Genomic DNA, 24,395 nt, shown 5'->3' with positions numbered 1-24,395 from the left:
AAAGTTTTAGTCAAAACTGGGTGTTTTAAACTAAAGCTTCTATGTTTCTGCCCCTCCGCCTGTGTCTGTGCTACAACCAGTAACTCAGTAAACTCCTAGTTTCTGTCTGTGGATGATCAGCTGAATGTGTGTGAAGAAGGAGAAAGACAAGTGAGAGACAATATCAAAGTGACACACTAGGAAAACTATTTATTGTTTTTTTTTGTTGGTTTTTTTCGTCGTCGTTTTTTTAAAAAAAAAGCTTACACTCATTGAGTACAGCAGATAAAATCTCCAAAAGTCATTTCAAACAGTTGCATTTTGGAGTACAGAGTGTCGGTTTTTTGTCTTTTTGACTTTTTCTTTACAATTCTACATTTGAAGGTTGAATTGGCTTTTTTTTTATAAATTATGTAAAAACCTGATTAACACAAAATCACAAGGACTGTAAGGGACATCCAAAAAAAAAGAGAAAAAGAAAAAAAAAATAACATGATGTGAATTTCATGTTACCCTCTTTATTATTGTACACAATATACAAACTGGTCCTTTGTATAATTTTCCTCACTTGTGCCTACTGTCCTACTTGGATTAAAAGGTGGAGATAAATAAATAAAAGTATCTAAGTATCTCAAAAGGATATGAGGTAAGTGAGTATGGAAAGCACGTTAACTCCAATAAAACAAGCAAAGCAGAGCCTGACAAGGTACAAAAAAATACAAATTTTCAAGCATAAGATTATTGAATCCATGACCGGATGATACCAAAGAGGTCATTTGATACAGTAACCGTTTCTCTAATTCAAATAGTGACAACACTGAAAGGAGCAGCACATTGTGCCCGTACTGAATAATAATAAAAAAAAAGAAAATAATGAAAAGAAAAAGAAAAAAAAAACGAAAACATTGCAGCTGATTTACTGTATACTGAAACGGAAAAAGAACAAGGTGATCTGCAAGTTGAAATAACTACAGCTAACAACAATAACAGGGAGGGGAGTTTACAGAAAAAAAACAAGACGGGCAGAAATGAGTGCGAGTTAACAACGTAGTACAGATGGCGTTGCAGATGACGTGCAGATAAAAGCACAGCTTCTCCAGTTCTGCTGTGGATCAGAGAGAAAAAAAAGAATCAAAAAATCAAATCAAAAACTGACCGCTGCATTGGTTTATCAGGTGCTGTTTACAAAGAATCTGAATACATCTTACCTTCACTGATTAGTGCACATTATCTGTGCTTGTCAGAGGATTTATGAGTGTGATCGTTAAGGGAAATGGTGAATTAATCAAAGGCTGAAATGCTGACAAGTGCTGAAATATTTGTTTGCCCAACACATGTTCTGACAGAGTATAGACAGAAGCCTTTAACTATCCAGACGGCTTCTCTACTTTGTCACTGTCTGACTGTGACTGTGATGTTTTCACTGTGTGATCTACTACAGTGGAACATGATGTAGATCAGCGACCTTCAAATTACAAATACGTCTTTTTTAGCGACGCAGGGAGTGACAGAACCAGTGATGGTTCCTTAGAGAGTCTACGTGTGATGAGCGAGCACCAGTATCAATGCAACACAGTGTTTTTCTTTTTTTTTAAAATGTCTAACAGAGGTTATGAGATCCATGTTACAGAGCACACAGAGGGGACGGTGGCTGTTGAAGGCAGAAATGAGCGCTGGGTTAAATGCTAAAATTTGACAAGTCAAATGGTTATAGTTGGAGCGTTGAAACCAAATTATGTTTACAAGCAAAAACGCAATATGGCATCTAGTGCAATTAAACACTTATTGCTTTTGAGTGCGATTACCGACACACAACAGATAAACACACACTCATAATGGAAAACTGATTTAGTGGTGCCAGGGCACGTGTTGAAACACTGGTACATAAGAGTTTACGTAATGTTAAAACAAGCTAATCCACCGAAAATGTGGCCTTGAACAAAGCAGGTGAGCTGAGCTGCTTTACGTGTGACTGTGGCACAAAGGAGCAGCAGAGTAAAAACAACTCCATACCTTTCAATATTGCAAAATACACACCATCGTTATGATCTCGGTGTCTCTCTACGTTTAAGGATATTGCTTTTTCTCTTCCTTTCCTCCGCTGCTGTCCCTCTTTTCTTTCTTCTCAGATTTCTCTTTATCATGTCTGGACTCCTGTAGCACATGAACACAAGGAGAAACATTAGAAACATTAACAATAGTAACGGAAATAAGATTTACTTGAGCATTTAACATCAGCTGACATCTAAATCTGTTCAATGAGTTCAGGTAGTTACGCTGAAAAAGTCAGAGCTGTTTTGATGAGTGACAAAAAGACTAAAAGTTCCTGAATTAAAGGTTGTGTGCTCTACAGACGGAGCAGGGGAGTGTGTGACACTGGTGGAGGGTGACAAGTGGAGTTGACCTTTTTGCCTCCAGAGGACGTTCGCTCAGGTTTCACAGACTCGGCTTTCTCTTTACTGGAAGATTTGGATCTTTTGCTCTTCTCTTTTTCAGCTGAAAGCGGGGAGTCGCAGGAAGGACTGGCGCTCTTGCTGTTTTTGGAGGAATCTGGGAAGAGAAGATTTTGTTGTTAGGTTCACTTCATTGCAGCGTACTCGCTGGGTCAACGGCCTCTTCGAGCTCATTAAGAACAAACTTACTGGTGCCGTTCTCATCCTTTCTGCGTTTGGACTCTTGGCTCGCCTCGCGGTCATTGACAGCATGGTCCTGAGACACAAAACATTACATACACTCGGTTAACAAGTGCAACATTACATCACATCCTGTCCAAGGTGATTTACAATTCATTCTAATCAAACGACTATGAAACGACGAACTCCGAAATGTCAGAAGAGTTGCGATCTGGGGGTGTGAGACTTTCCCTAAGTCACATTTTAATAAGTGCAGTGGTGGTTTGAAATACTGACTCGCTTCCTCTCTTTCCGATCCTTTTCCTCCTTCTTCTCTTTGGATCGGCCTTGTGTGTTCTCTGACTCTTTCTTCTCCGTCTCCCTCTCTCTGCTCTTGGACCGGGCTACTGAATTGTAGTTGACGTGGTGCTGCGAAGACATTCATGTATGAACAGGACAAAGACAGACAAACAGATTTTAATGTTGTCAGGACCTCCTTTAAAGTTGAGTGTTATTGAGCCGCCTCTCAGCCAAGTGCGTCCCGTGACCAACTCTACAAACATTTTAAAGCATCAACACTCACTCAAGTTCTATGTCCCTAAACTAATTTCATTAAACAATTATCACAACTCAGTAAACTAAATTGTATTTGTCAATTGGTGCTAGAGGACCAATGTCGGGTCCCAGTGAAAAAAAATTACTCGCTAATGAAGTAAGTGATGAATTTCTTAGCGAAACAGCAGAAACTAAAACTTACGGTTCAAGTTGAAAATAACTGGAAATATACTTAAAGACTAATCTGTTACACTGTCAATACATTGGATGACACTGTAGTCTGTTGTAAAACATTTATTATTTGTTTACTGCTTATAAATGCTAAACATAGGGACTCAGTGTTTCCATACAGTGTACATATTCTGTACACGATGTTGTGGGAGCAAGTGACAACAGATATGGTCTGAGGCATGCACAAGCCCATTCGATACTGATGTTCCTCCATTCTGTCCAAAGTGTGAGATACTTTAGTCACACGGTAACAGCAGTTTTTGAAGTATAAAACCTGCTTGGACACATTTTACTGTCTTATAAGACAGAATAACAGAGACATTAACAATGGCACTGATCAACAGTAAAACTGTGCAGACGTGTGAGATGATAAATAGATCCACACAGAAACGAGGCAGGAACTGACGCTTCCACTGATTATTAGCTTGAAGAGAGACGGACACTAATCAAATCAGGTCAGTTAGTTGAGGTTTGTTTATCTTCTCTGTTCATCAGTGTCATGAAACCTAATAACATTCACTGTGATTCAATGTCGTGACAAACACTGAAGAGACCCACACGTGTTGGTGTTTATTTTTCAGATTCAATCTGGGTCCAAATGAGCTGTAATAATAATTTGTCTACAATAAAACTATTTGTTAATGGAACAAGAAATTGGGGCTGATAAATGTTTTCAGGCGATTGCTACGAATTAAAAACCTTAAAGCTGCACTATTCAATATTCTTTGTATTAACAAAAGATCCAATTACTGTGTGAATGCGATGTCAAAGGGATCATTTGCAATGACAACCCCACAGGGTCATCACGTCATCACTTCTCTGTTTCATGGAGACTTTCAGCCTGTTTACCGTTTTGGTTTTTATATCTCACAGATTCACTTCCATAAACTCAGTTTCCAGCCACATGAGGAACTGGCGTTCTGTCTGACTGCCGTTTGATGCCGTTTACAGGATCAAAGTTAAGGACGAGCCAGTGAAAGGTGTAGAGCATCTTAACAGTTTATGTGATATCTCATCTTGAAAACTGGTGGAAAACAGATTCTCAACATCAGCCTGACATTTGTCACATGGACAGAAACATGACTCCTCCAAGTGAACGTAGCGTCTCACTACATCTTCTGTATGAATAAAAAGACGACAGTTTCTCTTAGAAATGTGGCAAAATGTTAAATGTAACATTTCCATCTTACAGCCTCTAAATGACCAAAAATATCAATTAATGCAGCTTTAAGGATACCATTACACATGAATCAATCCACTATTTCTTTTCTTATCATAACATGTAGAAAAAAAAAAGATGGATGGTGGAAAAAATGGGTTTTATCACACCAGCAGCTGTACATATTTTTGGCAACTGAACAAAGAGAACAGACAGTGTGAGGGAAGGAACAAGTAGCAGAGTCGGTTCAAACCTTGGATGTGGACTCCTTGGGTTCGTTGCTATTGTCCTGTAGGGATGAATGGAGATGACAGATGAGCTGGGAGGGGGTGGGGGTTGGGAGGAGGTTGTCAGACAGCAGTAGAGAGTTGGAAGAAGGGGTGGGGGGGTGGGGAGTCGGGGCTGGCCAGACCAACAGCATACTTCTCCCTTGACCTCTGACCTTCAAGGACTAAGGCTTTGACAAGGTTATTACATAGAGGAGAGTTCATAGTCTCAACATCTGGAATGTCAATACTTAAAATAGAAATACCCTGAGCATATATGAAATAACTGCTAGTCTTATTACTACAGACAGCATGATATAAAAGTTCTACAGCGCAGCTGGTATTCAGTACATCTAAAGTGCAAGTGCTGTATATAATGGATATGTGTCTGCCTGTGTGTGTGTGTGTGTGTGTGTGTGTGTGTGTGTGAGACAAATCACTCTTATTATGTGCTGCATCCCTACATAGGTAACTGTTGCTGTCACTTACAGTTCAGGAATGGATAAGACACATGGAGCCTATTTCTCTGGCGGGAGGGTAAAATAAAGACCTATCACAAGCTTCCAGTGGTGTGGGCAATGCTCCCGACGATTCAGGCTTCGCCCACTCTTTCCCCCTCTCTCTCTCTCTCTTTGAAGGGGCAGGCTTATATCCTCTGCATTTTTGGCTGATTCAAAACTGTGACATTCAATTTCTGCGTTGATCTCAGTTGCTGGTGGCTCCGACTTTCCATCGAACGCTTGCCAGGAGGTAGTGCGACTGGTGCTGATGACGTTGGTGGTTGTGGGGATAGTGTTGTAGGGGCCGGCAGGACTGACTGGACATGCATCGTGTGGCGTGGAGACTGCATGCAGGCCGTTTTAACAAACGGAGCTTGAGGATGGGACCGATGACTCAGCCGACGCAGAGAGGCGCTTCCGTTCCAGAGTGCTTTGCTGGACATCATCCGACTCGCGCTGGATCCGGGAACGTTGACGGGAAAACAAAATACATCACTTTAACCAGGAACTCTTCTCAGCTTGAAAAAAAAAAAAAAAAAAAAAAAAATCTTGGGCACCATTTCAAATGGTAAAATGCTGCTCTTGATGTTTTAAAAAAAAAACACAACAAACTAAAAAAACACAACTTTGCCATAGGAAAAGGCGAAAGCTCTTGATTTGGCAAGCCGAATTTCTTCAGGTGAATAGTATTCTCAAAAAAAAAAAAAAAAAAAAAAAAAGGAAAAATCCACGAGGAATATAGAAATGCTTAAAAATTTTCTTTCTTCCCAAGGCACACTGACTGCTTTCATTAATAGGAAAATAGATAAATATTTCAATATGAAAATACTCAATATACACAATATTCTCTTGGCTAAGTCCTTGAGGGGTTTGCTGCTTCCAATTCTGCAAAACATTATGCTGATGTCCATGGAATGGTTTCCAACTCCCATGAATTTGGTTGAGATTTCCAGATGCCATGCCTGCATGTACGACAACTCCTTGGTGATCTTCAGGGCTGCTGGAATGTGCAACGGCAGGGAACGCTCCGGTAGATAGAGAAGAAACGGGCACAGCCTTCCTCAAGCCATACTAACCTTAACAGACGAGGAGTGGGACGGAGAAGAGTGACTGTCGAGCTTTCGTCTTTTGTGATCTGCAAAAATAACAAGAAAGACATTTGTGTTCAATTCCTATTTGAAAATGCACAATGCTTTTAAAGGATTTTCATTTGATATGTTTTAAATTGAATGTTTTGAAATTAACGCTGCCTAATTAGATCCATTTAAAGCAGAAGTAAGCGATCTGGTCGTTTTGGGTAACTTCTTGTCAGCCGATGGAGTTAGCAGCCCCCGCCCTCGTCATGGATCTATTGGTCCTCGTCCCTACGTCACCACATTCACGCGCATCCCTTGGCTGCACACACAGCCCTTCATGCCATTCTCTCTCCTCATTGGATAAAGGTTGTAGGATACAAGGAAAGTTTTCTCCTTGGCTTACAGCAGAGCAGAGTGACTGACAGACCCGTGTTTCGGACCAAACACTCTATAGCCGTTTTCTCACTAAAATTAGCGGGTCGACGCGGGTTTTTTAAACGCGGGTCGACCCGCTAACAATCGGCATTTGGCCCCTTTCCCATTGACCAAAATAAGCAGAGTCTGACCCCCCGCGGGGGGATCAGACAGAGCAACCATGTTGCCCCGCTCTCATCCGCGGTGCGAGTCATGCCACAGCCGCCTGCCGCGGAGGTCTGTCGGCCGAGTCTGCCGCGGCCATGTGACGGTTCGTCCGCGGCACAACACGTCAGTTAAACACACTGTCGTTTCTTTTCTTTTTTTTCAATCGTTTTCAGTCAGTGTTCATTGATCTTTTGATCCCAGTCTCGAGTGAGAGCGGAGCGGAGCAGAGCTTTGTTTTGGTACGTGATATGAGACGCGACCGGCGCGATGACGTAGCATCACGTAACGCTCAACGTCGTCACGTAAATTAGCGGGTTGACCCGGGTCTGGCGTTCCCACTGCAAGCCGAGCAGAGCCGAGCTGATTAAAGGTGATTTTAACCCGCGTCGCTTGCCGAGTCGTTTGACCCGCGTCGACGAAACGACTCGGCAACGACTCAGTGCGCCTTTCCCACTGCCACCAGAAGCCGATTGTTAGCGGGTTTAAACGGGTTTTTTGGCCAGTGGGAAAGGGGTATATGTAAGTGATTACTGTCGGAAAATATAACTATTTAAGACTTATATTAACACAAATATTCTCCTTACTTCTGCTTTAATTCAATTTTAAAAAACATGATGGGATTGGTATGTTTACAGACATTGTAAACAGTCGACGGCAGAGCAGGCACTTATTTCAACACCTTTGTCTAAGAGACACACAGAAAGGTTTCTTACCCCTCTCAGATTCGGCTGACTCTGATCTGGGAACTGGTGACTTTAGGGACCCGGCCACAGCGCTCCTGTCTCCCTTCTCCTTGTTCTTGGACTCCTTGATGGCGTCGCGCTCCCTGGACGGCTCCATGGGCTCCCCGTTGCCGGCTTTGGCCTTGTCATCTTTGCTGCTCTTCTCCTCGGCCTTCACTTTCTCCCTGTCTGCCTTGGGGGTCTTTTCCTTACCCTCACGTGCCACCCGCTCCTCCTTCCCTGCTCTCTCGTCTCTCTGCTTCTCCCGACGGTTCTCGGCCTTTGTCTCTGGAGTGCTGCCTGGTGTCTTCTCCTTTTTCTCTTTTTTTTCTTTGCTGCTCTTCTCTTTTTCGTCCCGTTCTTTAACAGCTTTGGTGCTGCAAGAGGAAGGAAGATTTTTTTCTTAACTCCTTTATTCAAATACCATTACCACTTTGCGGTTGCATGCCCTCAGTCTAGTTTCAAGTTACAGATTATTCAAGAATCAATATTGTAAGGTTACTGTAACATTGACCTCCAAAATCTAATCAGTTCATCCAAGTGAATTGAAGTTTGTGCCAAATCTGAAGGGATTCCCTTCAAGAGGTCATGAGACCTTTGACCACCAAAAGACATTTAGACATTCCTTCAGGTGTTTCTGAGAAATCCCATTCATGCTCTAGCACAGTCAGTTGTAGAAGCATAAATGTTCATGACAGATTCTGTTGATAACAGGACAGTATTCCTTCTGAGCCATTACAAGACAGGTAACAGCCACAAGGCACGTTACCACTGCTTAGTTTTCTTCATATACCAACCTGTTGAGAGCACCGTTCCCGTTGCTGGTGGTCACTTTGGCCGCTGCACTGTTGGCTTTGTTCACTGGCTTTGTGGTCCCCTGAGATTTGTCCTTTCCCCTATCTGCCGAAAAATAAACAAAGAACTGCATCAGGATTTATTAATACTACCGACATGCACGTTTGAGTATGTGGCATCTGTTCGTGCCAACTGCATTGCATACTGCATGTATGTTCTGGTAAAAAGTTGTGCACAAGGGTCCAAATAAACTCTTTTAAATGCCAGAGTTAACAACAGGAGTTTATATTTAATGTACCTGGACTCCTACATTTGAACTGATGAAATGAAGAAGCGTTGCATTTGAAAGAGCCGTGACATGTCACTAGTGACTCACCACCATCCTCTAATGTCCCCTCCTCGGTCTTGTTTGTGCTGGTGGCAGGCTTGCCTGTGCTGCCGGGGCCGTTCTGTTGACTGGCAGGGGTGGCACTGCGCGCTGGCTGCTCCTTGTGGTGAAACTCATTCTCAGGAACCATGTGCACCTTCTGGCTTTTCAACCGACCTGAATAACTGTAAGACGCATAAAGGGTTTGCACAAGGCAGCAAACAAGAAGCTCAAAACATCTTCTGAGTGTCACACAGTTTAAAACATTCAGGGAGGAGAAAACTCAAGTACTTGAGCTTTGTCAGCGCAGCATTTCCCTGCAAATAAAACCCCCTGGGTGCTTGCCTATAAATAAATCAAGTGGATGCTGATCACCAGGTACAGCGTCCACACTTAAGTACAGACTTCACCAAGAAAAGAATCGGTCCCTGAAGGCTTTCAGAAATCTGGGTTGTGTGCTATTTAGCAGATGTAGAATAAGAGCAACTGGACTTGTAATGTTATTTTAAAGACTCATTAGGAATCCCAGTGGCTGGAAAAGATTATCGTTTTAACTCTCGTAGCTTAACACTCAAAAGATAAATTACTGCACAAAAACATACCACCTCTAATGTCCACCCTAAAGCCAAAACTATCATGCCCTGACTACCGTGAAAAATGCCAACAACCTGTCACGCCATTCCTTGTGAAAGCAGAACTCAAATGTGTGATTTACGTTCACCACTCCTCTGCGTCTCTATCTATAAATTCTACACATTAGATAACTCCCACTCTTGCTTTTTCATCTCCCATGTTTCCATGTTATTTTCACACTTCATAAAATATGATAACTGTATGCTCCACAGAGAGCTGAACAGCACACAATGCTGTGTTACCCCATTGCTAAGGCATAGAGGTCTGGCCTCTTGTCCTTCTCCTCGAGGCAGATCTTGTGGACGCGGCACTCCAGAGCTTGGCCCAGGTTCAGGACCTTCGGGTAGCAGGGAAGGATCTTGGTGAGTACGATGAGAATATTCCGGATGTGGGTGTAATCTCCCGTCTCCAGGCAGTGGACTGACGCCTGGATGTAGCAGCGACAGAGGACATGAGTACAGATAAACACAGAGGGCTTCTGCTGACATTATCTGGACAGAAATGTAAAGAACAACAACAACGATAAAGAGGGGCTGCTCACTTTAGTCAGCATGTAGTGCCATTTGTGCACCACATGCCTGAAGTTCTCATAGTCGAGCTGATCTGCTTTGTTGCCTCCGTCGAAGCCTGTGGCTCTGAAGATGGTCAGGAAGCCGGGGTAGTTGACGCACTCCTATGACCACACAATAAGAAGACACAGATCATCTTTCCAGCTCCTCTAACATTAGAAAATGATACAAACATAAATCAATGATAGACGCAGAGAGAACAGCTAGTGGGATACCTTCTCATAGATTGCGCGGTCGCTGTGCCAGCGTGTCACTGTCTCCAGCATGCAGCAGAGGAAGCGTCCGTAGCGGTGAGACTCGTTCTCCGTGCAGCTCGCCACAGTGTAAATGATAGCAGAGAAGACCTGCAGAGCCACACATTGCAGCATGTTTGCTTAAACAAAGACGTTTAATGCGCCACATGGAGAAAGCTACAAAATCTGCATGGTTTTTGCAAGTATGTCAGAGCTGCACTTCAATGTGGTTGCTCAGTTTTACTAAAGTGGTGTTAATAGACCCGCAGTTATTGAGCTTTCCTTTCAAGCTTTAAATTAATGGTGTACTTGAGCGGTCGTTGAACCACTCAGTACATTTTGGCACTTACATTTCTTCTTAAGCATTATTGGGCCAAATTAGAGCCTATATTATTCCCCTTCGTTAATCACATTATTAATGTTTATTCCGTTTTCTATAAAGCACTTTGTAGCTTTAACAAGACGGCTGTTAAAATATCACAAGTCATTATCGTCACAAGTGCATAAGAGTCTGAGTGTGTTTAGGTGCCTTACCCTGTCATAGCACAGAAGGGTGCAGAAGTTGGGCGTCTTCTGCTGGTGGACCAGCTCGACGAAGCGGGCACAGTACACGGCGTCGATGGAAGAGAAGATGCAGCGTGGGAACAGACAGAGCTGGAGGAACTTCGTTATGGTCTCATTCTTTGTGGATTCTGTCGATAAGCATTTAAAGTTGTCTTAGTAAGAGCAAACAGACGGATCAATGAACATTAGATTCACCTCCAATATTGACAGTAAGATCGCAGAAATGACTTGATCAGCTCTGTCGTAGGTGTTCTAAGTTATTTTGGGAGAACTTGAACTTTAGCTTTTTGTGTATAATGATCAATCATACGCTCAACAGAGAAGAAACAGTCACTTGAGAAGACTACACACATGCAGACTGAGATACATCAGCTGTGTCACTGGCTCTAACATTAAGATACTTACTGGCCAATAACCAGTTGTCTTTCTCCAGTTTGAGTCGATGTAAAACCCTTTGGACGTGCTCCAGCTGCTTCTTCTCCTCCTCCTGCAGTTTTTCCTGCAGGGCCGTGCAGCGTTCCTTCTCCTTCTTTTTCTTATTCATGGGCTAAATTTGAAGGGAACAACATTAATATCCTATTCAATATTGACATTTGCATCAGCTGCTGCTGCTGCAAAACTTAAGTGTAAAATACAAAAATGGTTGCAGTGCAGTTTACTCACGATCTCTGGATTCTCCTCAATGGCCTTGATCTGTACCTTGAGCTTGTTGACCTCGCGTTCATAGGCAGAATGAGGCACAGCCAAGTCGTACATGGTGAGGGACCAGAATGTGGCGTAGAACTGAGGACGAAGGTCGTCCCAGACCCTGGCAGGATGGAGAGACACCACGGCCTCGTGCACTGGCGTCATCACCTGTTCACAGGCTGCCACATACTTGTGAACCTTCTGCTGCTGCCTGTTGCCTTTCTCCGCTTTCTTCAGCTCGTCGTACTTAGACTGCGAGTAAAATGGGAATAATAAAACAATAGTATCCTATTTGGAGCAGATTTTTGTCTTGATTCAAGTATTTTCTCAATCACATGATGCTTTAAGGGTATGAAAGAGCAGTTGACTTACCAGAATCTGATGGGCGTACATAGGGCGAGACAGGAAGAAGGCAGCATCATGTGGAGTGTGGAACTGGTTACATAGGATGTCGATGGAGGGAACCCGCTTGATGTAGTCTTCTGTGCTGAGGTTGGAGGCCAGAAAACCACCAAACTGCACCAATGTGTCATGACACTACAGGGAGACAAAGATTAACCTCAGTCACAACCACAAATATAAATACATTGTAATACGTTTGATTTAGATTAATCTTGTTATTGAGTGAGCACATGTGTGGAGAAGTAGAGAGCGTGTATACCTGGTCATAGAGATGGCCAACGAGTTTCAGATGTTTCTCTCCACCTTCTAAGAAAACCACACCATTTCGTTGTTGAGCCATGAGGAGACACAGTGGCAGAGCCAGCTCGTGGTCCAGCAGTGCATCCTTGAGACGCTGTGATGACTTCTTAGTGTTCCTTATCTGGCCAAAGTATCCTCCCTGTTGACAGAGTCACATCCACAACAACACAGAGGTGAGCATGGAGTCAGCACAGACACGGAAAATCGTACAGATTTTTTACGCAAGACTGCACTCGGGAATGATAACTGCACTTGAATCCATATACCTCAGCTTTGAGTTGCTCCCCTCCGGTCATGGCTTCTAACTGCTCTGAGGTCATCTCATCCGTGATCTCAATGCCAGCCATTTTCTGCACCACCTCTTTGAGGATCAGCAGGTCAAAACTGCAGGGAGAGGAAAGACATAAACAGAAAAATGTGTATCGCCACATTCAACAGCAACAAACAGACACATGTAAGAATAAGTGTAGTGTGTGGAAGGTCACAGCACAGGTTTACAGCACAAGGAACTTGTCGTGGTGTAAGGTGCAAACATTACGATACCAGAAATAGTTAAAGGTAGGGATAAAAATCAGGGATGCAAACGGCTCAGGACCAAAAAAGAGAGGAATTGTCTGGTGTGTGTGGGGGGGGGGGGTGCTCACCATTAACAAATGATTACATTACAATATCATGGAAAAGTCAATTTCCAGTAGTTCAACCCCCCAACCAAGTATTGAGTGCATATAGATGGACATAGTTTTCAGAAGGCCAACATTTCTATATTAAAAATGCTTTTTTTTTTTTAATCCTTTGCAATATTTCAATTTTGGAGATACTGAATTTTAGGTCTTCACTGAATGTTAGTCATAATTATTACTATTAAAATAAACTGAATAAATAAAGACATGGGATGTTTCATTCAGTGTGTAATAATAATGTGTTAGTTTCACTTTAATTGAACACATTCTACATCGCGGAGGCGACGTCTTTAAGGCTTCCTTCACCTCTGAAACGGGGCAGAGCTCCGTGGAAACATCTGCCTGACACAGCAACGTAGGGAACCGTGCATGTCCGCGGCCACAGCTCCACGTGCACGGGGGGAAAACGGCGTTGCTGTCGCACCGACTGCACGCGGATACGCGCCGCTTTGGATAACGAGCACGCACGTCGCGCGTCAACATCGGAGGTCGGCTGTTTTCAGTATAATCAGAGACAACCATGAATGAGTTCGCCTCAGTTCCACGTGATTGTCACTGTCAGCCTGTTAGAAAAACATTTTACTGACCCCAGCTGAGACGCTGAGACCCCCCCCCTCCCAAAAACAAAAACTCTTCGGATCTGAACGATTCACACATTCACACACGAGTTTCGCTTTTCGGCGTGCTGTTTGCATCCCTGAAAAATAGAAATAAAATAAAATGGAATAAATTAAAATATTCTAGTGCAAAAAATATGCATATACTATATACAATTTAGGATTTATACAAAAAGAATAAAAATAGAATAGAAAAAAGATAAAGTCGTACGTAGACTTATTTTATGACATTTTATTGTCTACGTGTTTATATGTCCTATAGTTGCAGCCAACAACCATAAAAGAACAGGGAAGGCTTTTATCTTGAAAACTTTGTTCTAGTTAGTCTGTTTTGATGTCTTTTCAAAGTAGTCTTTTCAAAGTAGTGCCTCCTGCATATTACATCATTTGGGGCTACGTACCTCTTTCCTGCCTTGAGCTGATTGGTGACATATTGAAGGAGGCCAGCGAGTTCAATAGGGTATTTTCTGAACACGGCTCCGCACAGACTTGCCAGGCCTTGGTTGACAACAGAAGCAAAGCAGGTGTATGTTAGACACTCAATAAAACATCAAACAGCTTCTCTCCTTTTGCATGCAAATGATTGATGCAACTGTTGTATGGCAACAGGCCAGTTAACCGGCGACAGCACATACTCTGGAGCCAAGAGGAGATGGTCGTGTCATCATGTTTCATCTTCTCCTTCTCTGGATTGGCTAGAGCCTCGATAATGCAATCTGAAGGCAGAGTCAAGTGGAACAACACAGAAAACGAGAAAGAAACCCACATAAAAACACACTGCCGCCATCTACACACTCTCACACACACAGGCACTAAATAAAGATGGAACAGTGTAGGATACAGGCCAAGACATCATAGTTGAGTGATGTGAGGTATTTCAAGGAGTCCACCACTGGAACGATGAGGTTGTCATACCACTGGATCTGAGACAGCATCTGATACACAACAAGAGAGATGAGTGGATAAAACATCAGTGGCTATATAGAATATAGATTATACCTGACCTGATGCCAGACCATTAACTAACAATTTAGATGCAACCCTGAGGGAGCCTCTTTAAAAAATGCTAAATGATGCATGCTCACACTACTGCATGTGCAATTATTCTTTCACATTATAACTGCATTATATAGAGCCAATACAAACACAGCATGGTGAGAAACATGCAACAATGTCACTTATGTAGCACAAAATCTAATGTGTGGGGCTAGTATGGACATAGTATTGTACAATACTTTACTCAAACTGAGGGCGTTTCAAATTTTTGCTAACACTTTAATATGAGTGTTACTCAGATACATGGATACAGAATTTATAAGTAGGGCATGAGAAGCAGGCAATTCCCAGAGTAGAGACAATTGTGAGGGCACAAAAAGGCCAGAAAAAATATAACTGGTGTACAGGACAAGCAAGGTGCTGCATGCTGTAGAACATCATTTATTTTCTTGGACACAAGGAAGCTGCTGGATTTACTTCAGGCGAACTTGCACAGAGCTCAGGACGTAATGTACATTTCAGATCTGTCCTGTAACCTGGCTTACCCCCTCTCTCTGTTGTTGAAAAATGTTTTCTCCATTTTTATTGCTAAGCTTTTACTGAACATAATCATGATGGAAATTAATATCTTTTTGTTTTTATACCCTACTTTTTATGTCAGTGACATCTGGCCATATATGTAAAGGTTGGGGTTAACCCTAATCCGAACACTAGCTACCCTGAGGAATTTGTGGATCTTTTTGCTATTCTGATATGCCCTAACAGAATAAAGAATTTTAATTATGTCCTTGGATGTTTGCGAGTGTTCGTGAAGTAAGCCCTGCAGTTTCCTTATGTCCAAATTAGGCTTGTGCCGATCGGCAATCCGATCATGTATGGGCGATTCAGAGGACGATCGACAATGGTTTTTTTCTTGCTGATGTTTCATTGGTCAGAGCGTCATCACTGACAGAGTCGCGAGCACGAAGTCCAACACGAGAAACAAACCCGCTACTTTTAAAAACACACCGGCCACTGATCTGTACTGCCACTGTTGTTATTCTTTCACGAGAGTTAATTGACTGCTGTGTGGAAAACCAGGCTGTGGTCCATAATCACGGTGCAGATGAGTGAGTTTGGAGCTGATGAGAGGATCAAAAAAAAGAGAGCGTAGCCGCCGTGGTGTGACGACCCCATCCCCGCTGAGGAGGAACTATGAAGTCATAATACTCAGTTATAATGGAAAAGGACCTAAACCGTGCTGAGTAGAGCTGTAACTGTGTAGTGGAAAAGGGGCAATGCAACACGCTACAGCTGTGCAGCCGCACCCCCCTCCCCCCACGGCATTGTGTATCGGCGATCTCCAAGGGGGCGATTAGGGCGATCTGAAAATGTCAAGATCGCCCAACTCTAGTCCGAATAACCATTTTCAACTAGCAACGCCCTGGAAATGTACTAAACCATAACGAAGAGCACACAATATCTTCCTTTGTATGTTCAGAATCAATTATTTTCTGCCGCAGATTCTTAGTTTAGCTGGCGTCATTCAAAATGAGACTGAAGTGAAATAAAAGAAAGCACAGCAAAACACTTACATAATCAAAAAGGATGGTGGGATTGCTATGGCTCAGTTTGCCAATCTGCCTTCCAGATTGTTTCACATTTTCTTTGGTCAACCGCCTGTGGAGGGAAAACAGCACAAGACAGGAAAGAGCAGATTAAAAAACACAAGACGACACAGAGTGCTTTAAGCAAAGACTGTCACTTCTGTAAGCTTTACAGCAATTGGAAAATGTTCTTATGGTTGTCAGCTTAACATAACTGTCTTCTACAGCATAACAGTGTTGGAATAATGACTTGCCCAACACAAACAGACACACAAAATACAGTGTACAAAGTCACGTATTTAATTTTTACACTGATGGCTAACACAGCCAACACTGAGATGCAAAATATTAATCCATCTCTTAATAGTAGTAGTACATAGGATACCTTAACAGACACCTAGTGGCTGCAGGTTTAACCCATTCGTTCAAATTGTACTAATTTTTAATCAATCTTGTAATTGTCTCCAAAACAGAACTGGTCTGAATTAGCTGGTAAAATTAATAACAGATTGAACAAATTAAAAAAGACATACACAACAGGGGAGCATGTGCTATCAGTACATTGGGTTGTGCAAAATGACTTACTTCATAATGTATTTGGCCCTTTCCACAGTCTGCGCTTTGACTTTAACCAACAGCGGATGGCTGGAATATGTCTCATTCTTCCACTGTCCATATAACCGGTACCTGGGGGAGTATGGGCAGAGAACACACAATTAATGAGAGGGTTTGGTTTTGCTGCACACAAAACATTTAAAAGGACTGGCATGGAAGGACAACAGGAATGTACAATTTAACAGCCCAGTAAGCTTTAGGGAAACAATTTTAACATCAACAGGACATGTGACTTTGTACATCTAGCAATTCAAAATAGTCTTTGAAAAGTAAAATTTGTAAAATAAAAAAAAATAAAAAAATTGTATTTACACAGTATGTATAGCTCTTTGCCTGACAAAGCAGGGTAGATTGCTTCCTCCTTTGCTTTTAGCGACCGGCTGAATAAAATGGACTGCTCCTCGATGATTAATTTACCCGTGAAAATCACATAATCACATTTTGATTTACTGTACTCATTGTGTATGAATATGTTATTGTCTAAATTTCTTGTATTTTTGTGCTGCTGTTCCCTTCTACCCATCTACCTATATAGAACCCCTCAACAGAATACACCGACGGCAGAGAAGAAATTTATTCAGTCATTTTTCAGTTTATATCAAATCCTCTCTGTGTGAAATTATCAACAAAGTGCTGCTAACTTCAGTAATAAGGAAACTGCATTATTAGTTGTGACAACCACAAGGAAAACAACACCAATGGGAGTGTGGAGCGTCATTATTAATCAGCAGTGTGCCAAAATACCCCAACAAAGAATCTAAAAATAAAATCCTCGTGTTGCCCAGGAGCAGAAAAGATGGTTTTCCAAATGCCACAGAAAAATGCACTCCACACAATCAAGCATGGTTTGAAGACCTGAGTCTGGCTTTCATGACGGCTAGTAAACACCGCCCTGAAGCCTTGCCTGAGGGTTTTACTATCCAACAACTCAATTACAGAGTGTTTCATGCAGTGTGTGCAACTCACCTGTGTTGGTAGGGAAAGAGTTTGAAGAGACCCCACAGTTCCTCAGACATGCAAGCGTTACACTCCATCAGGGAGAGTGAGGGGAGTAGAACCTGGTCTGCAATGCTCAGGAAACAACTCAGCAATGTGTCCTGCAATAACAATTTAATTAACATGAATACAATCCTCAGAGTAACATACAGTATACTGCAGAGATAACCTGGAAGATCCACTTGTGCCACTTTAAACATTAATCAACTGAAATAATTATTTCCACACTCACCAGTTTGTCTTTGACATCAGGTCTGCCATCACTTTGGTACTGGGAAGTTAAGGAAACCAAAATTAGTATGATTTTAGATTTAAACTGCAGATTTTTAGTACCACAGTGGTTAAAGTTTAGTACCTCTTTCATGAAGCCCTTGCCCAGACGCACGATCTTAGCAAAGAGGATGGGGTCATGGGAGAGGTGAGGGCCCAGGTAGCAGAGCATACTAAATGTGTCCCTGCGTAGGTCTTCAAAGCTCTCTGCAGGCCGAGGGGCTCGCTTGTTCCTCAGTGGTTGTATTACACATCCCCTTGCCCCTTTTGGGACACCAGCCCTAGGAGGAACAGACAGACAGTGTGTCGGAGCTTGCACTTTACATTTCTTCTTTTTTTGAAAGATTTATACAGATGAAATATTGGCAACGACAGGACATCTAACATCTAACCGTGGAATGAGAGGTACTAGCGCGTGCTTTTTGGTCTGACTACACGTAATGGCCAGTAAGTGATACATGACAAAATCAGCACCTTCTGTAAAGAGGTTCCACAGTCAGGTGCACCAGCTGGCAGAGAGCCAGTGCAATGGCCTTGTGAGAAGAAGCATAGAAGGAAGGCATCTGGTCCATAATACTTTGGGCGTGTTGCCAGTCTCCAATTCTAAGCAGTGCCTCCAACAGACCGAGCTTCTGGTTATCAGGTGGCTGTGTGAGCACAAAAAAGAGACGCAACTTAATGTCAGTGAATTATTAAACATGCCAAAGTTCAGTAACATTTAATCAGGTAGTTAAAGTAGTAGCAAAAAACGAACAGCTGCTCTAATGCTCCAAAGTGATGCATTTTTAAATCTATTCCTATGTATATAAACTGAAAACATGATGTTGTACATTATAATACTTATGCAGCACCTGAGACATTGAGGACAGGAAATGTAAAGATAACTTCTCACAAGTCATTTAATTTCAAAACATTTCAAAGCTACATGTTAATTTGAACTTTAAATAACAGACATTTCTCTCTAACATCCATCCAGCCTTCCTCCAGAAAAGGCTGGTATGAAAACTATACCTTATCGTTCTTTTCCTCCTCCTTCTCCTTCTCCTTTTCTTTGTCCTCGCTCCTCTCCGAGGGCAACACAACCATCACCAACTTGCGGGCAATCTGCTTGGCCTCAGAGATATCTCGTTTGTGTTCCTCTACAATGGTGGCATCTTGTGGCATAAGCTGGAATGACAGAGAGGCGACAAAACAGCACAGGCTTCAGTCTAGGAACAGATTCTACTACAAGAGTTTTCACTTTGATGTAGGAGACCTGACACAAAATTTTGCGTTTGATCCTCAAGACTTTGCAATACTACAGTCAAAGGGTTTCATACAGAACTTATATTCTGACTGATGTGTGCCACACAAACTGAACGGTGATGTCTTTTAACTTGTGCGCCTCTAAGCTGTTTCTTTTCCTTACATGTACGTAGAGATCTTCCAGCTCTATCAGGTTGTGGTGAAGCAGAGCAGCAGCAATGTGGTAAAGTGACTTAGGTGTTTCCTCGTTGGGCTCCTGAGCAGACACATGGAAGAAAAAATTAAGTTTAAGTGTCAAATAAAATATTGTTCAGGCTGTATGCTTCATTTAAGGATTGATGTTCTCACCTGGCAGAACTTGAATTTAAAGCCCAGAATGTGGCAAAGAGTGAGTGGCTCGCACATGTACGACTTAATGAGAGACAGGAAGAACTCATCTTGGTCAGATCGACTCTCGTACACCTCCAGGATTATGTCCAAAACACGATTAGGGTCAAGGTTGAAACATCCTGCAGGCAGATGAAACAGTACTCAGCAGACATCAGAACACAATTTGGGGAGTGGGGGAGTGGGCAAGTGACTGTTTATATAACACCTTCAAGACAGTTTCAAAGGGCTGATCAAAAAACAAGACCGGGTCAAAACCTAGCATGTGTCTGGACCTCCTGATTTATAACTGTGATGTCATCCGACAGAAATATCCAAATACAAATCAAATAATTATGCTACGTAGACTATGGTTTAGCTCTCCCCTGAGCAGGGGTGGAAAGAGTGACATCAGTGACATCGGCATCTATCTGTCTGGCAGCCTAAAATGTAGAAGTTACCTTGAGACCACAATAAACCATAAAAACCCATCTGAATAATTTCATAATTAAAGACTGTACAGGTTAGTCATCACTTCTAAGAACAGATTATCTCAAAGCCTCTGCGCTATTGAGGCTTAAGTCCTGTCAACTCATGTTCTCAGTATGAATGAGGCTGCCAGCAGTCTTTGGTGCGGACATCAAAAAGAATGGCAAGCAGCATTTGAGGAGAGACTCTCTATGATACACAGGTACCTGGCAATGAAAAGCCCCGTATAAACATGAACACAACAGAGTGAAAGCTGAATCTCAACAAGAGAACAATAAAAGGGGACCAAATCAAATGGAATGTGGTTTCTGTCCGAAGTGTTGGTGAAAATCAATAACCTAGTGTCAAGATAAAAACAAATGCCAAAAGACTTGAAATAGTATTTGCATGAGTACAAGATAAAGATACAGATTCAAGCAATGACAAAAGACTTGTCAAATACCTATGAGGGACTTGATGCTCTCCAGAACGAGGTGGCTGGTGATGTTGCCTGACAGGTCTTGGCCAAGCTCAGTGATTAATTTGGCATAACCCTCGTTCTCTTCCCTTAGCAAGTTAAACTTCTGTTGCTTGTAACTGCAAAGAGAAAAAATACTTTATGAAGCATCCCAAGTACACCCAGTTGACATATAGGATCCTATATCTCTACTCAACTGTGCAGTTTACTTACAATAGTTTGGTCTTGATTTTTACAATCTTCTGATTAAACTGATGGGCTTGTTTTATAAGTCCAAGGGATTCAAGGGTTTCTGGATCCAGCCTCTCTTTCAGGATGGCCTCTGGAACGAAGAACTGGAAACAAACAAACTTGTTATTCACTTCCTTTGAGTGGCTCTTTATAGGCCCACGTAATGAAACAAACCATACATAATGACACTGATTGACAAAGATGTTGTAAAATTTGTTTGTGTGTATCTATGCATCAAACTGAAAATGTCACAATTAAGTGTAAAGCTTAATCACACAAGCTCTCCTGTTTTGGCAATAAAAAACATATTCACCCTTTGTGTTAGAATGGTGTTAATAAAGATATATGGTTCTTACCAAACATGCTCCCACCAATTGTGTGTAATGATCACGTTTGTTCTTTTCTTCCAGTGCACCAGTCTCTAAATCTACAGGAAATATAATCAGGAAAAAAATATTATAATGGAATATGCCATATAGAAAAATATTAAAGAGCTAATATTTTTACAAACTTACCTAGTATACTGAACACATCTGCTAAAATTGATGGCATGTCATCTCGGAGTTCCTGAGGGAAAAAACAAAACCAGTTTAGGATCATTAACAATGAATTTTCAACTGCGCCCTGAAGTTGATATCAAATCAAAGTCTATGTTTACAAACTCAAACACACAGAGACCAAAAAAACTTTTACCATCATGTCCCCAAGGACGCTGGCGACGAGATCCAACTTGAGGTTCCCCTGTACAACTTGCCAGCAGAGTTCATATAAGGCGGCCTGTATATCTGCAGGGGTAAACAGACAAGGAAAAAAGACAACAGTTCATCTAAATGTGAACTGACAGAAAAAGACTGCTGAACATTAACTTTGGGAATTAAGATCTAAAAATTGACCTTAAACTAGATATAAAAATAAAACATGAAAAGCCCTGAATGAAGTGTGCTCTCCCTTCAAGTATTTAACAGATGTATTGCTGACACCCATTCAAGCCTTGAATGTTAATGGATAGGTCAATGTGAATAATTAAAACTATTGCAACTGCCAAGACGGATGTGTGTCTGTGCTTTACAGGGTAGCTTGAACCCATTACGAGACAATCAAAAGAAGAGTGTAAAACAAAACTGTCACTGTCATTTCCAACTTACCTCTAACCTCACTTCCATGATCTGTTTTCTCTGTTAGGTCTTTGCAGAGTTGTACACTGTAAAGTAAAGGGACACAACTCGTATCAGTTAGAACACAACAACCACATATACTTAACAGATCTTAAAATGTATTCCCACTCTAGGAAAATCATGTAAAAGTTGGTTACAATAACTGTGCACACATTTCTGCTACATCTGGAGTACATATGCATACCCTGTCTACAATATCCCACATAAAACAAGACATATGGATGATAAACAGGGAGATTCAAAAATTCTTCGGAAACTAATCAGACTCGATGTCACCTCAATGTTGTCCATTAAAAACTACACCAAACTTACTAGTCAACACACCAAAACATACTAGATGATTATCCTTGCCACTGATTCGATGTGCACAGTTGGCTTATGAATGTGATAAGTAGAAAGTACCAAGTGTTAAGAAGAACTACTGGACATGTAATGGTCCGTTAGAGATGGGCCTACTGGCACCAAACTGATTGCTTGGTATGACAGGGCCCTCAAGTCTAAAACTGCTTTGTTGTTGATATTTTCATGAAGCTCACAGGCCGTCACTACTTCAAGCAATAAATTGCATCACTAAATGTTGCATCACTAAATGTACATATACGGACAGATTAAAAAGAAACAAAAAAAGTTTAGATAGACTGTGAAGAACATCTGTAGGGCTGGCTGAGGTTGGACCTTTGACCTAGACTTAATGGATTTACCACTACACTATGCAAACCTATGTTATAATCAAGTATTTATCACTTGTGTGAAGCAGATTTCTTTTTAAACAGACCACCATTTTTTTTGGAAGTTATGTGGCTTCTGGATTGAGTGTTGCATTACAGCTTCATAGCAGCTCTGCACAGAGAACATATTAAATATATGAGATGTTTTACAGTCAGGGCAAAGGGAAGATGTGTGCCACAGTCAGGCACAGTAGAAAGAGAGTATAAATGCATAATTTAAATCCGTGCCTTGAGTTTTATTCTTTTCTTTTCTGTAGAGCAACATTTTACAGCCCTTGGGAACTATCTGGAGCATTTTCTGTCAAAATGCTGTCAGATACAGTGGCAGGTTTTTTTGGGGTCCAGGATGAAGTAGTTTGACTTGGTGCATCTCACTGCAGGCCTTTCTTTAATGCGCAAGGCCTAGACCCACTAATAGCAGCTAGCACTACGGACGAGCCTATTGTGTCTCTGCCTGTTCGTGATGGTGGCGCTCAAGGAAATGAATGACAATTACATTAAAGCAACGTTTTTTGCTTTCACAAAGCCAGCAGCTGCTTTCTGCCCTCACTACTGATGCCCAGATGTTGAGAAGACGCTTCCGTGCTGCTGCTGCCAAAATGAGTGGTTTTCCATTGTGACATTTAAGATGATGCTCCCTGTCCAGATATTACCGATTAGCACCGAGTGCATATTTGTAAGGCCAAGTAAACCGTGTGAATATAACACAGTAAAATATCTATGCAAGTGTTGGGTCTCACACAGTATCTGGTGCGAGTTAACTTAGCAGATAGCTGACAATACTTGGCGTTAGCAAGTCGTTAACCACGTTACGACAAGTCTTCCAACTCGACAGGTTTTGTTTCATCATAACGTAACTTTTATCCAACAAAATCCTTACACACTAGTTTTATTTGTCAAAATAACACGTTTTAGCGGTAAACAAGCCACTCGACAACAGTTATATCACGGCTAACGTTACAGCTAACTCTCTATAACGTTATTTAACGTCGTTTCCCTCCACTCGATTATTATCATCCCCGTGAACAGTCAACAGCGACAGATACGAGCTGGTTTCTTTCACCACTCGCCGTTTTGAGTTGGGACTGTTTATTAACTTTAAATTCTGACACACACTTTATTTTTATTGTTTTAAAATTGAGAAGCTAACCAGCACGAAATCGATGCGGCACAGGAGTCAAGCTACAAGGGATGCTAACTAGCTTAGCTTCGATAGCCATCGTGTTTACAAACTAAGGAAGGGTCTTGCTGGAGTGGTAGCATGTAGCTAATTTTAGCAGGTTAAATTAAAGTGGCGCGTTCACTGTATTTAAGAGGATATATAAACCGTATTGTATAATGCAAAAACAACACAAGCGTGTTTGTTTTCAAATAATACAGAAGAGAAAGTTAGCAGGCCATTTTTAGCAGCTAGCTGTTAGCCTCAGAAGACACTTGACAGACTGGCCTTGAACTGCATCGTAAGCTACGTAATTTTTCCACCAGCTATCAATTCACAACTGTTTAAAAACACCTTAAATCCTTCACTGCGGTGTTAAAAGCCAGAACTAACTACTTACAACTCGTGTTTTCCTGATTTTTCCCAGTTTTTGAACCATTCACCAGGGAGGATAAGTGTCGCCATCTTCCATACAAACAGCCCGGATGTCTAGTTCATCATGGCACACACAGGGTCAAATGTGGTGGTTGGTTGGTTGGTTAGCCGCCGCTGT

General features: G+C 41.8%; 1 protein-coding gene across 6 annotated transcripts; it reads right to left on the bottom strand.

The window, feature by feature from the left end:
• Nucleotides 1-163: 163 nt before the first annotated feature.
• Nucleotides 164-24,333, bottom strand: thoc2 (THO complex 2). 6 transcript variants are annotated; one of them, XR_015037604.1, is made up of 39 exons: nucleotides 24,243-24,333; nucleotides 21,926-21,981; nucleotides 21,474-21,565; nucleotides 21,296-21,347; nucleotides 21,137-21,207; nucleotides 20,763-20,884; nucleotides 20,535-20,668; nucleotides 19,586-19,746; nucleotides 19,401-19,493; nucleotides 19,004-19,159; nucleotides 18,467-18,639; nucleotides 18,078-18,273; nucleotides 17,955-17,993; nucleotides 17,693-17,823; nucleotides 16,697-16,798; nucleotides 16,100-16,184; nucleotides 14,371-14,464; nucleotides 14,165-14,245; nucleotides 13,931-14,027; nucleotides 12,499-12,616; nucleotides 12,192-12,371; nucleotides 11,903-12,067; nucleotides 11,507-11,782; nucleotides 11,249-11,390; nucleotides 10,814-10,971; nucleotides 10,262-10,390; nucleotides 10,019-10,150; nucleotides 9,720-9,904; nucleotides 8,854-9,029; nucleotides 8,480-8,582; nucleotides 7,674-8,059; nucleotides 5,292-6,437; nucleotides 4,790-4,825; nucleotides 2,889-3,020; nucleotides 2,622-2,688; nucleotides 2,384-2,529; nucleotides 2,057-2,133; nucleotides 1,188-1,234; nucleotides 164-1,084 (listed from the first exon to the last, which is right to left on the bottom strand). XR_015037604.1 is itself a non-coding variant. In XM_085797706.1 (39 exons), exons 1-38 carry the CDS (start codon nucleotides 24,305-24,307, stop codon nucleotides 1,207-1,209), a joined length of 4,695 nt encoding a protein of 1,564 aa, XP_085653832.1. In that variant the 5' UTR covers nucleotides 24,308-24,333; the 3' UTR covers nucleotides 164-1,084; nucleotides 1,188-1,206. The 6 variants fall into 6 exon arrangements, 4 of the variants coding, with proteins under 4 accessions (XP_085653832.1, XP_085653833.1, XP_085653834.1 ...); XM_085797706.1 differs by having other exon boundaries at nucleotides 6,379-6,437; XM_085797707.1 differs by having other exon boundaries at nucleotides 164-1,081; nucleotides 6,379-6,437.
• Between the last annotated feature and the right edge of the window lie 62 nt (nucleotides 24,334-24,395).

The sequence above is a fragment of the Trachurus japonicus genome, chromosome 14 (assembly GCF_045865225.1).
Source record: "Trachurus japonicus isolate A0001 chromosome 14, Traja_1.0".
Taxonomy (NCBI): domain Eukaryota; kingdom Metazoa; phylum Chordata; class Actinopteri; order Carangiformes; family Carangidae; genus Trachurus; species Trachurus japonicus.
Note: the sequence above shows the minus strand (reverse complement) of the source record. Positions and strands in the feature narration are given on the sequence as shown.

Bases quoted from the DNA above. Each gene is read 5' to 3' on its own strand.
- thoc2 (XM_085797706.1), bottom strand. From the start codon at position 24,307: ATGGCGACACTTATCCTCCCTGGTGAATGGTTCAAAAACTGGGAAAAA. The intron at 11,391-11,506 runs GTGAGTAAACTG...CTTCAAATTTAG, and splicing joins TTGAGGAGAATCCAGAGATC to CCCATGAATAAGAAAAAGAA. The intron at 3,021-4,789 runs GTTTGAACCGAC...ATGTCTTCGCAG, and splicing joins CCAAGGAGTCCACATCCAAG to CACCACGTCAACTACAATTC.